The sequence below is a fragment of the Channa argus genome, chromosome 18 (genome assembly GCF_033026475.1).
Source record: "Channa argus isolate prfri chromosome 18, Channa argus male v1.0, whole genome shotgun sequence".
Taxonomy (NCBI): Eukaryota; Metazoa; Chordata; class Actinopteri; order Anabantiformes; family Channidae; genus Channa; species Channa argus.
Window position 1 is genome coordinate 10659229 of NC_090214.1, and position 12551 is coordinate 10671779.

The window sequence follows — 12551 nt, forward strand, 5'->3', positions numbered from 1 at the left end:
GAGAAATGTATTAACTGATTTTACAGCTAAGGTCATATGTCTATAGTGAATAGAAACATCAGGGAGCAATCCAGAAGTAAACCAACTCTTATTCATCTTATTTTATTTCCCTCAGCGGCACCCTGTACTGTACATTCACCCCCGCTTCCCCATCCTGCCGCATGCCCTCTGTGACTCAGCTTATCACAGAAGCATTAGTTCTTGGTAGATTGATGGCCAGTTTGCACAGAATATAAAGCCGTAATGATATAGATTTAGGATCATTTCAGGGATTGATTTTTTTTTGGAAGCTAAGAGGGTGAAGCCACTTATGTCAATGCTAATGACCATTTCCACTAGCATTTAGGAGAATGGCCCATTATCTAAAAGCCCACATTATGGCAAATATGATTGGGAATGGAAGTTGTGTGCAATCTGAACTCACCTCAGACCACTGATCTGCTCCCTCCAGTGCAGGGCTGAGATCTGAGCAAACACATGTCTGTGGATTCCATTGCAGCTTGATCTTATTTTCTGTTGTTTGAATTTATTTAAATCATTTCAATTGCAGTCCATCACAGAAATCTGGCTAAGGAATTTGATACGACCATGCTGGAAATAGAACTTGTGGTGCCCAGCCTCTGCTGCGGTGCACTGTGAAAACTTCACTGACCTCAGTCAAAAAGCAAAGAGTTGTGTTATAATTTACTTTATCGCTTGTTTATCGCATTTAGACAGTCAGGGAATTTGAGGGTTGGATTTAACAAAGTTAAGTATCTACAGATTGAACTAGAGAGGTTGCACTTTGCTTGTTCAGATACAACTTCCTAACTCTAACACGAGTATAGTTTTCACAGTTCACTGAGGCTGACCTGTCTAAATCTCTTTTTTACGCTCCCTCTGTGGTCTGGCATCCTCGGTTCTGATGTTGTTTTCCAATCCTTTGGTAACCCTGCACTCAGACATGACATTTTCTTGACATATTGATCTAGAGGAAGTCAAACGCACACTCCAGCTAGAGCAATTTATTTATTGATATCAAACAACAGAGACTGGAAATTTATGACTCTAAGGTTCAGTTCAACCCTTCAATTATATACTCTTTAAGATTTGATTAAATGGAAATAAATAAATGTCTTATGTATAGATTCATTAGTTCCATTCAACACTAATTGGTCACAGTAAGTAAAAGCCAAATCTAAACTTCGCTGTAGCTATTGAAACGATGACATCAGTACAGTATAATACCATAAGGTTGGAAAAACAACATATTCAAGGAAGTAATGGCTGAGAGATCACAGTGAGTGATTTCCTGTATGAGTCTGCTTACCTAACCAGCTAGATGCTGTCACTAAAGAATAATCGTTGGCCGGGGCTCTGAGGTTTACTTTGGAGCCCACACACTGAAGCATGCTTTACCTCTGGCTACACTGTAGACTTGGTGAGGATGAACAGAAACTCTACAGGATGGGTTGAAATGGGCCATCAGTTAGACTGACCCTGACAGTCACCTCCCCCTGCTCTACCCCAGCCTCCCAGTTGCCTGATTACATGTACACACCAGTCCCATCTATCAAGCCATTGATTTTCCTGTCGGTCCACTTGTCTGCCTTTAGCTCTTTCCCTCTCCAATAAGGACTTCATTGTTTGTATAGTTGTTTATGGATGTCTGAGGGACTCTGAATATTATGTGCACTAGAGCACTATCCCTGGCTGCTATTCTTGCTGCTTTCACCTTTGCTTTAGCATATAACCGGGGCACAACAAAGTCAACCAAAACCCCAGCTTCTGCCAAAAACTATCATTTTTTTTTTTTATCCCTGTCCTTCAACCTTTTTCTATTCCCTTCTTTCCTAACACAATCGTTGCTTTTATCCCATGCACCAACCTCATCATCCACCATCCAGTGACAGATGCAAGGCTGTTGGTTCTATTGACTCTATTGGAGCCCCCACTTTATCAGCCCCTCCATTCCCCTCACCTGCCAGTATCAGTCCTGCTGCTGCTGAGGCACTAAGCCTGGCTGATGGATCGTGCCGCTGCCTCACAGAACCTCCGTGTTTCCCCTGCTCTTTTCATCCATCTCCATACACAGATCTGGAGAGGCGGGGCCAAATCAAGAAAGATCGCTTCCCTGTGTCATCATCACTCCTACTCATGAGTTTGTTGCTGTCTCATTTGTTGAGTTTGTTTTTCTGTTGGCTTAAATTTGATTTTCATCATCCTTCTCCCGTCATCTTCACCCTTGCTCTCCCCCTCCTTTCCTCCCATACTCTGTCCCCCCTCCATAATTCCCATCTCTCTTCAAGGTTCCTTATTTCAGAAGTCCTCTGAGGAAAAAGATAGGAGTGATTTGGGAAATTCATGTGAGTTGTTTTTTTAAATAGCTTTTTTTTTCGGTAATCCTACATTAGTTCTCATGTCTGTCTTTGTCTAAAGTCTTTTATAATCCCTTTCTGTTAATTAGGACTTCACTGGTAGGTTGTGCACTCAGAGTTAAATAGTCCAAAATAAAGAATTCGAAATGCATGTTTTGCTATTGTTCTTACATGTCATTCTATGTTTTGTTACTGCTGTTGTGTTGTTGTTTTTTTTTACTTACAAATACCAACCTGAGGCTATTTCCATTTTTGATTTCTTTTCTATGATTCTCACAATGCACTGTTTCTCTGTTAGCTTCCTGCCTCCTCTAACTCAACACTGACCTTTACCCTAACGCTTCTCATGAACTTCATCCTGACACTTGTGTGCTATTTTAGGAGCTGTTCAGTTTAGGAGCTGATGTTGGTGGAGAGGTTATCTCAGTGTGTTTTTAACTTTGTATATCTCTAATATTTTTCTTACTCTGTGGCTCACCCTCCCTCTGTAAGTCTATGCACCCTCACAGAGAATAGAGTTTTCTGTAATCCCTTTCATTTCCATATCTTGTACTTTTTCCTTTCCGACAATGGCTCATGTTCAAAGGGATGTATTAATCTAAGTGATACATTTTAATGCGTACACTTAGCAGGTTGCTGCCTTTATCATCAAAGCATGGATGGAAGATTGCTCAACTGAGGGGATATATGTTAAATAACTGCAGGGAACCTTGGTAGAGGGAGAACAGTGAAATTACATTTCAGCCTTTCATCACTGGCTCTCTGCTCTGTTTTCTGTTCGTATATCCGTGCTAGACGATGGATTAGAGACTTAACATATATGAGGATATATCTTGACACTCCTCTTTAATGTTATGTCTCTGTTAAGGCTGAATAGAGAGATTGAGGCCCCACATGGGACAAAAATAAAGCATTTGAAATTATTGCAGTATTATATAAATGTGGCCATTCAGTAGATCCTAACCTAAAGAGACTACTTTTTTAAGTCCCTCTGGTTTTGGTGTTGGTGTAAGAAATGCCTCAGTGAAGGTCGAACTGATTTTATTTTAGTACAGATTCTCCTACATCGTGAAACATAATGGAAATAATTTAGAGTTGCTTTTGCATAACACGCTTGTTTGTTCACATCTTAAAACCTGTTTAGATGGAACATAAAACTTAAACATAAAACTACTAGATAGAAACTATTCATCACATAATTTACATAACATAAATTATATATACTTACACTTTATATCATGTATGTGAAATAAATGATTTCTTCAGTTGTCACAAAAGCCCACTGATCTTCTACTCCTTTATTCCCCTTCTGCAAGAGAACAAGAGACACAGATTGAGTGCCATCTGTATCCCTGAGACACACAAGGCTAATTTACACAAATGCTCGGGCCATTATGCATGTCCTTATACTGATTTATGGCTGATGCTGCCATCTACTGGTGAAGAATCTGTGCCATTTGCATACTCAAAAATATCTAAAGAAAATATTATTAAAATACATTTGTTCTGTTAATAATATGCATGTGTATATAAGCTTTGGTCTTTGACTTGTTGTACAACCCGCTAACATGTACTGTGTGCACTGAACAATAGACACATTCAGGCTCACATATGCCCTCTGGCATTTCATTGCCTCTAAATAGGAGTTTCTCCCCGTTTGTCAACTTGGTGACAGTGAAGGGCATTTTTTGTATGAAACACCACAGAGTTTAGACTGTCAGTAGGCATCCATTAAAAGATCTGATCTGTAATGAGTGCCTGTCTAAGTCTGTGTTTCCAGCAGCCATTATAACCATGCCAGCCCTACTAATCACAGAGGTTTCTCCAGCTGGAAAGTGGACAGAAAGACTCTGGGAGGGAGACACAGATGAAAGAAATGCTAGCTATGTCTAGATCTTATCTGCAGTGTGTAAGAACAAAGACAGAGACAGACTCTGAACTCAAACACAGAGAGCGGTAATTTGAAGATGAAAACATCTATATCTCCATCTTCAGAACTTTTGATCTCGCCTCTGAGCCTGCTTGTTAGGACAGTGTGTCATTGGGTTTTGTTGGAGCAGTCTTCTGTACTAATTGTGCCATTGTGCAGAGTTAATCATAATTATGTTTGTTTTCTTGTATAATCTTAATGATGCATGATCTAAAACCCCGCTCACACACAACACAATCTGCTTCTTTTGTGACTCATTATTAACATGGATTCACAAGTCATGACTGTTACACTTTTACTGTGTGTTTCTCAGATTCCTTCTCTTGTTTCCTTCACTGCCCTAACATTAGTCAGAACTGAACATAATTAAAAAGCTGAAGATGGCAAAGCTGTAAAATTGAACATAGAATAATTAAAAGGTAGAAAAGATTCAATGATTTGTGTCAAACTAAGTACGTGCTGTCTATGGATCATTATCCTTGTTAACTTTTGACAATGTGTCCCACATTACTTCATCAACACTTAGACTATTTGCAACACCAAGTCACCATTACAGTCACTGATACAGTACACTATATGCTTTTATTTCCCAGTAGATGGTTATTAATATCCGGCTGAATGTAAAACCAGGATATTAGTCTGCTGATAATGGCTTCCTCACAACTCCTGTAAATTGAGAAAGAAAGCTTAATGCCATTGATGTGTACTTATGAGATTATTAAAGACTGCTTTTCTATTATGCTGTTAATATATTAAATATTTTTGTTTCTCCCCCCATTCCCTCTTCTTCCTTCTCCAGTGGCCCCCAGTACAGATGATGTGGCTCTGTATGTGGGTATTGTCATCGCTGTGATCATGTGCCTGGTTATCTCTGTCGTCGTGGCACTCTTCATCTACAGGAAGAACCACCGTGACTTCGACTCTGACATCATTGATTCCTCTGCACTCAACGGAGGCTTCCAGCCAGTCAGCATTAAAACGGCCCGCAAAGGTGTGGCACAAGAGAGAGACATGCATGCCTTTTCCTACACAGTATGCACTTTAGTTTGATTGTCTTTGACTCACCTGTCAGTGGGTAAGTGAACATCAGATTAGAGCTAGATTTTATTTGCTAATTTAAGATATGCCTGGAAAAACAAAAACATATAGCAGCAAAACCACATTTACACAAGGTCAACAGAATTAGAACAAAGTAATAACACTGTTTGCAGTCTACTGGTTTTCTGCATGAATTGGCCATAAAATGCGATCTGATCTTCACTAAAGTCCAAAATGATCACAAACATAATATTTCTAAGCTGATAAAACACAAAGTCATGCTTATTCATGTCTGTATTGTATACACCCATAAAAAAGAAAAAGTGATGGTGGAAAAAAGTGTTTTTAAATCTGGTTAAACCACCTTTGGCAACAATAACCTCAAGCAAGCGCTTCCTGTAGCTGTGGATTAGAATAGCACAATATTCAGGAGGAACAGAATAGATTTATAATAGATTTGCAATAGATTTACTTTAATGTTTTTCTTGCAACTGTAAATTTGCTATGTTTACTCAAGTAGCTACACAAGAACTTTGCCCAAATAAAATGTATTTCAGTTCAAATCAGATTTATGCATAAGCAAACAAGACTACAAATCTGATTAGGTATTCAATCGCAGCTTGTGGTACTTGACAGTTGTAAATATACAGCACTGCAAATATATTTCAGTATTGAGGTAAATACCCAGCCCTGTAGATTGCAAACTGGTAACCCCTAGCATTAACCTGGAGAGATGGTTTGACTCAACTGCTCTGGCAGCACATACAGTATGTGTTACTGATGATGTGAATGTAAATGTGCCCTTTTGACTGCAGATGAGCAGGGAGCCTGTGAGAAAATCACAGACAGCAGGCAGCATGTTTGTGAGGATGAGGTGATGAACCTATTAAAATTAAGACATAATAAGGCCAGTCTGTGTGTCACATATTACATTATAATGAGATTTGGACTTAAAACACCACAGCAATGAGGAAAGGTGATAGTCAGCTGGACAAAAGGACAGCAGAGAAACAGACAGTATCACAGTAATTATGTTTGACATATTGGAACAAAAGTAAGATTTTTACTAAACTCTGCAATTCAGAGGGATGGATGCTACAAATCACTGGTTGAATAGCAAATGTCACTCTGCATTTACTGAATAATCACAAACATCTCTGTCACAAACAATTGTGTCCTGCAAAATTGCATTAGTCTATTTTGAGGCTATAGAATTTAATCTGCAGCTGAACAGACATGGCTTAGTTAAAAAAATTTTCTTTCAGCACAGGCTGAAGTTCTGACATGCATAAAACAAATGAATAAAGATGTGATAAAGACCATGGCAGGTAAAAAAACTTTATCCTTTTATAGCCCTGAATGCATAATGTGACTTATTTCCACACAGGTTATGTACGTTATGTATGTTCAAAACATGATTTACTGTATAGGTAAAGCATTCATTTCAAGAATAAAAAATACTTTTATTACTACAACTTTCACACTAGTATTAAAAAAAGAAAGATTATTAAACAAGTTTTGTGAATTCCATCTATGTTGAAAAACACCGTGCTGCAGTGGAGGTTGGGGAGAAAGCACACACTGCCCTCGGTCCACCCACTCAGCCCAGCTATTGATTGTTCATCCTTGTATCTAGTGGGTAAACTGAGCGTCAGTGATGCCATCTGTTGCTCATGAATCACAGCTGCGCCTAAAACTTTTCTGACTGAGTAATGTTTCTTGGTAGTAAAGTGGACTTCCCTAATGAGTGAAAAACACACGAGTAAAGCAAAGCAGTAGTCTTACTGATTTTTGCCGACACTTCACTTCCTTATGTTATTTGGGTTTTGAATGACCAGTTATCCACATTCACTTTTGACGATAATAACAATACTTCTTTTAAGACATTGACTCTCTGCTTGAATTTGACTTCCTTGTGTTTTCCAGCTGATCTCCTAACTGCACCACCTGACCTGACCTCAGCAGCTGCCATGTACCGCGGCCCTGTTTATGCCCTCCATGATGTGGCTGACAAAATCCCTATGACCAACTCCCCTCTGCTGGACCCACTTCCCAACCTGAAGATTAAGGTGTACAACTCCTCAGGCTTAGTGACTCCACAAGATGACCTGGGAGGGGAATTATCCTCTAAACTGTCACCTAAGCTACTACACTGCCTTCTAGACAACAGTGACAGCACAATGGGTCATCGCACACAAACCCAGACATTGCTCCGCACCAGAGATCCATCTTGCACCGCCCTGGGTTCCTTCAGCTCCCAGGGCGGACACCTCATTGTTCCCAATTCAGGTACTGTAGCAGACAATGAGCAAAATTGTTTTGATTTCATGTGCATTTTTACATATATTAAGTGGCTTTTCGTTTTCTTACATCACCATTTACTAAATTTGTGTGTCTGAATGTGAAAAGATGTTTTATGCCAAGATCTGTAATACAATTCAGAGCATTTCCATAAAGCTTGAAGAAATGGGCCTAAGTGCTTTGGTTCTATTAACTTTGTAATCGTGAAAAACACATTATACAAATTACCATAAGAAACTTGTATAATGTAAGTTGTAAAATAACTAATAGCATTCATGAATGAAATTAGCAAAAACTATTAATATAAGTGGTGTTTTTGTAACTTGAGAGAGTGTTGTAAATCTTTGCAAATAGTATAAATTGTGTTCTATATACATGGGATCTGAGCTACCTCTCTACCAGGATATCATTTACACACACAGACATGATGTTAAAATATTACGCTAAACCATATGTAAGCTATCAGTGTATTGACTGCATACATTGTGACAAGAGTTGATGGATACCTAAGGTGTGTGCACTATGAGTATTGAAGTAGAGGTGTACCTTTTCAGGCGGCTTACATTAGTTATGCTGTCCTCACTTCAAACACATGTGGGCTGTTTGCTACATGCCACAGACGCAAGTTGACAGACAGACAAACTAGCAGTGACATTAAAGGATACACTGACTTCTCAAGTTTCGGAAGTTTTCCTTTTTTTCAATTCGATTCCTGTAAAAATGTTCTGTGCTGCTGGTTGAGCTAAGCCACCTCATCATGTTACATAGGCAGAAGGAGAGGAAAGAGCACATTTGATATTTGATCTGTTTGTGTGTCTGGATAATGAAATATTTGTGGTGCTGTCAGTGTGGCTGTTTGGTATTTTGCATCTTAAAATGCATTTTCCATCTCTTTGAAGCTTTGCTCTGAGAGAGAGTGGCATGTGAGATGTCCCAGTGGCAGAGTTGTGATTGCCTCGCTAGCTAGAAAAAGAAGCTGTCTGTCACCTTTTGAAAAGTTCAGTACAAGGACATGGGAAATCAATGAGCTATCAGAGAAACCCCCTTCAGAGAGAAACAGTGTGGTTGTGTGTATACACGAGGGAATGAATTGGATAGTGTCCTAAAAACACATTGGCCAAGATTTCACTTGAAATCAATCCGAGGTAGAAAAATGTAAATCACATTGGCTGCTGCAATATGATTGTGCTATGAAGAGTAAAGAGGTCATTTATTGTAGAAATGGAATGTCAAACAATTTCCCAATGCCATAGGAAGAAGCAGTAAAGATTATTTTTATACTAAAACAGTAATTATCACGTCTAACGGGGGGTTTAACTGCTGTTTCCTGGTGTGATACTGAATTACGATGTCCATAACAAGTATAACAATTTGTATGTCACTTTTGTATGTAAATTCCCCATGTTAACATACTGGACAGTATTGCAAATATTTGTTATCTGCCTAACAGCTCACAGCTCTAATACTGTATATGCTTGTTTTTGTCCTCTCCAGGGGTGAGTCTGCTTATTCCAGCAGGGGCTATTCCTCAGGGCAGGGTGTATGAGATGTATGTGACAGTTCAGAGGAAGGAAAACATGAGGTATGCCACATCAACGCCCCACAGTTGTCTTTGCCCCTGTCAGCTCTGCCATGTCACCCATACACTGAGAACTGTTGTCACATTGTCAGTAAACAGCAAATGTGCGTCCGTGTGTTATGTTTTGTGCACCTCTAGGCCCTCAGTTGAAGATGGCCAAACAGTGCTTAGCCCTGTGGTGAGCTGTGGGCCCCCCGGGGCTCTGTTGACTCGGCCCGTCATCATCACCATGCACCACTGTGCTGTGTGTGACGGCCAACAAGACTGGCTGATCCAGCTCAAGAGCCAGTCACCGCAGAACCAGTGGGAGGTAAGATGTGGGATGCAAGATGAAAACTGTGCAACATGGTCATGTTTGAAAATATGCCCTGGACAGTCACATGAAGTGCTAATATTGAGTATTTGCCACACAAAATACAACTCACAATTGTAATTTATACATTAACGGAGCTACACTGCATTTAGTTGGTTGAAAATACTACCTAGCATTAAGCAAAAAGAAAGGGAGAAAGACATGTAATGAAATTGATGGGATCAACTTCCCATAATTTGTTTCCGCTCAGTGAAAAACCTTGTTGGAACCAGGTGCTGAAATAGTAAACTTGTGAAGGCAGGGAAGGGTTCGACGTTATCACACTGTTTCCACGTACCTTTATGAATGCTTATTTTTGTTTGCATGTGTCACTGTGTGTATAAACGTATGTGTGTGTGTTTGTTTTTTGGAATATTTGTCTCTTCACGCTTCCTCATTTACAGTGCTGATAATGATACAGTATGTATCATTGTCAGTGTGAATGTGCACTTATCAGCCACATGTTGGTTTTAATGTTGTGTAGACAGGGATCAGCATGGGGCACTAGAACCAGTCTGCTGCTACGTACCCGCATTTACAGCGAGCTTTGATGTGCTGTGTCTTGTTTTGGCTGAATGGCTTATTCTGCCTGTCCCTTACCGTTCCTCCCCTTCTTTTAGGACCACTTCGTTTTAACTGAGTTCTTATAGTCAATAGAATAAAATATATGGATAAATATACATATGTATGGAGATGCCTTTTATTTAAGAATTTAACATTTATATGAATAAATGTATAAATAAAGACATTTTACTCAGAGAGCACTATTCAAGGAGTGCAAATGTTGAAGCACTAGTCGGCTCAGAGAGGGATATAGTCACTTATTGAAAATCATTGAAAACCTCTTAACAACAGCCTATATCCAATGCATGGACCTCAGTCTGCTGGTCATTCAATAGTGGATTGCAAAACATAATTTTCAGGAAGTCTTTGTGCAATGTCCACGGCTGATGTGATGATATGATTTATTGTGCAAAAAAAAAAAAAAACTGGCAGACTGGCCCCTCATGTCTCTGTGACACTGATGCATTACTCAGGAGCAGCCAATGAAGCTCAGTATGTTTGAGGTAGAAATAACTATTGATTACATCTCTGACCTGTCAGAAATGCAGATGGTAATATTAAACTTAGATATTATGATGGCCTTCCTACATATGATCTTCTCTCACGCAGGCAGCTCTCACGCAGTTCCATGCTGCTTGTATGAAATATTGCTTTATTTTACATTCTCTCTCGCTCTCTCTCTGTGTCTCTCTCTCTCTCTAACTACTGTATCTATCTATCGATAGATAGAAAGCCTACTTTTCCACTGTGTGTTCTAATTATCCCCAGTAAGGAGCCCCAGTATGATCCCCTAGGAGCAGTTTAAGAGTCTAATGATCAGCTATAATACTGCTGTTAAACGGCCTAGCTCACAGTAAAACTGTAATTCCTCTTCTGTCTTTTATAATAGGCTGAATTAATGCCATTGGAGTGTTTGGATTAGAGAGAGAAAGACACAGAGAGAGAGAGAGGCCAAGAAAGAAAGATTAAAATATATCAACATCAGGGGTGAAAGATGTAGGAAGAGAGACAGAAAATGATGACTTCTTCAGTCCAGACAGTCGTAATGAAAGATAAATATGTGCTAGTCTTAGTTCTTTTATAGGGGTCAACTACAACTTATTTGGATAGTCACTCTTACATTACTTCAGTGGCAGAGTGGTAGACCTTATCCTCAGTGTGTGTGTATGACTAAAGGGCAATGCTTTAAAGGCCATGACCCCTTATTGTATTTTCCATGTAAAAATGACATTTAAATTCAGTTCAGTTTCAATTAATTGAATTGAAAGAAATGAACTTGAAACTAGAAATGCCAGTTCTACGAAACATCTGCTTCCAAATTAATCCAATTTCCGTTAAACAACAAGACGCTGTGTCACAAATGTTATCTTCATTTAATGGTCAATAAATTCAAAATAGATTGAGCGCTTTAGATTGAGTCTACAGATAATTAGCTAATATGATAAAATGTGCTGGAGACAAAAGACTACATTTCTTTACACTTCTTTTCTTTAGCTAAATTATAACATGAATGTCATGTTTTAATTTAGCTTTGCTCGCCAGCACACGAAAACATATAATGAAATGTAGGTGTGACAGATCCATGAAGACAGATTTAAGTGTAGTTGAAAATTCTATTAAGCGTCTTGTTTTATTTTACTCTTTTTTTTTTTTTAAATGATAGCAGTGTTTTCCAACCACAAATAGAATCCAATTGAAAAAGCATTATTTCTGGCTTATTGGCCCATTGTGTCACACACCTTTTCATTCTCCCTGTCGCTCTAGGATGTGGTGGTGGTAGGAGAAGAAAATTTCACCACACCGTGCTATATCCAAATGGATGATGAGGCCTGCCACATCCTTACAGAGACTCTGGGTACCTCCTGCCTTGTGGGCCAATCTCTTAGTGCTGCCACTACCAAGCGACTCAAGCTAGCCATCTTTGGCCCCGTCACCTGCCCTGCCATGGAGTACCACATCAGAGTCTACTGCCTGGATGACACGCAGGACGCACTCAAGGTAAATAAGCAGCATGTTGCATCAGTGTGTTCTTTCAGTGTGTTGCAAAAGGTTAGGCAGCAGAGGGTAAATGTGTCTGTATGGGGTAATGACAGTTGTGAGTTTGTCATTTTGACTGACTTGTTAATGTGTGTGTGTGTAAACCTAGCCAGCAGATGAGGTGTGGGAGGTAGAATTAGAAATTTTGTGCTGGTGGGTCACAATAAGGGGGGGACAAGTGCTTGGATTTCAACAGCATCCCTGCACCTACAATGATGCAGCTGCCAACACAATAATCCACATTTATCCCTTTACTCTACTGTTGTCTCCTCACCTCCATTTTGTTTAATACCTCCATCTACCTACATAGAGTGAAGATAAGGAAGGATTATTATACGGGGCAGGGATATTGAACATGGTTATTAAGTTTGGGAATGGGAAATGAGAAGCGAT

The 12551-nt window shown here is 39.4% G+C and overlaps 1 protein-coding gene across 3 annotated transcripts in view; it reads left to right on the forward strand.

Annotated features, from left to right (window-relative positions):
* Positions 1 to 12551, forward strand: part of unc5cb (unc-5 netrin receptor Cb) — a 103896-nt gene that overhangs the window by 86179 nt on the left and 5166 nt on the right. For 2 of the 3 annotated variants that reach the window (XM_067485160.1, XM_067485161.1), the window contains 5 exons: positions 5087 to 5278; positions 7252 to 7614; positions 9121 to 9208; positions 9344 to 9515; positions 11886 to 12119. In XM_067485160.1, coding sequence (XP_067341261.1) covers positions 5087 to 5278; positions 7252 to 7614; positions 9121 to 9208; positions 9344 to 9515; positions 11886 to 12119 — 1049 coding nt within the window. Of the gene's footprint in view, positions 1 to 2288; positions 2346 to 5086; positions 5279 to 7251; positions 7615 to 9120; positions 9209 to 9343; positions 9516 to 11885; positions 12120 to 12551 lie in introns of all 3 variants that reach the window. The other variant, XM_067485159.1, reaches the window with a different exon arrangement.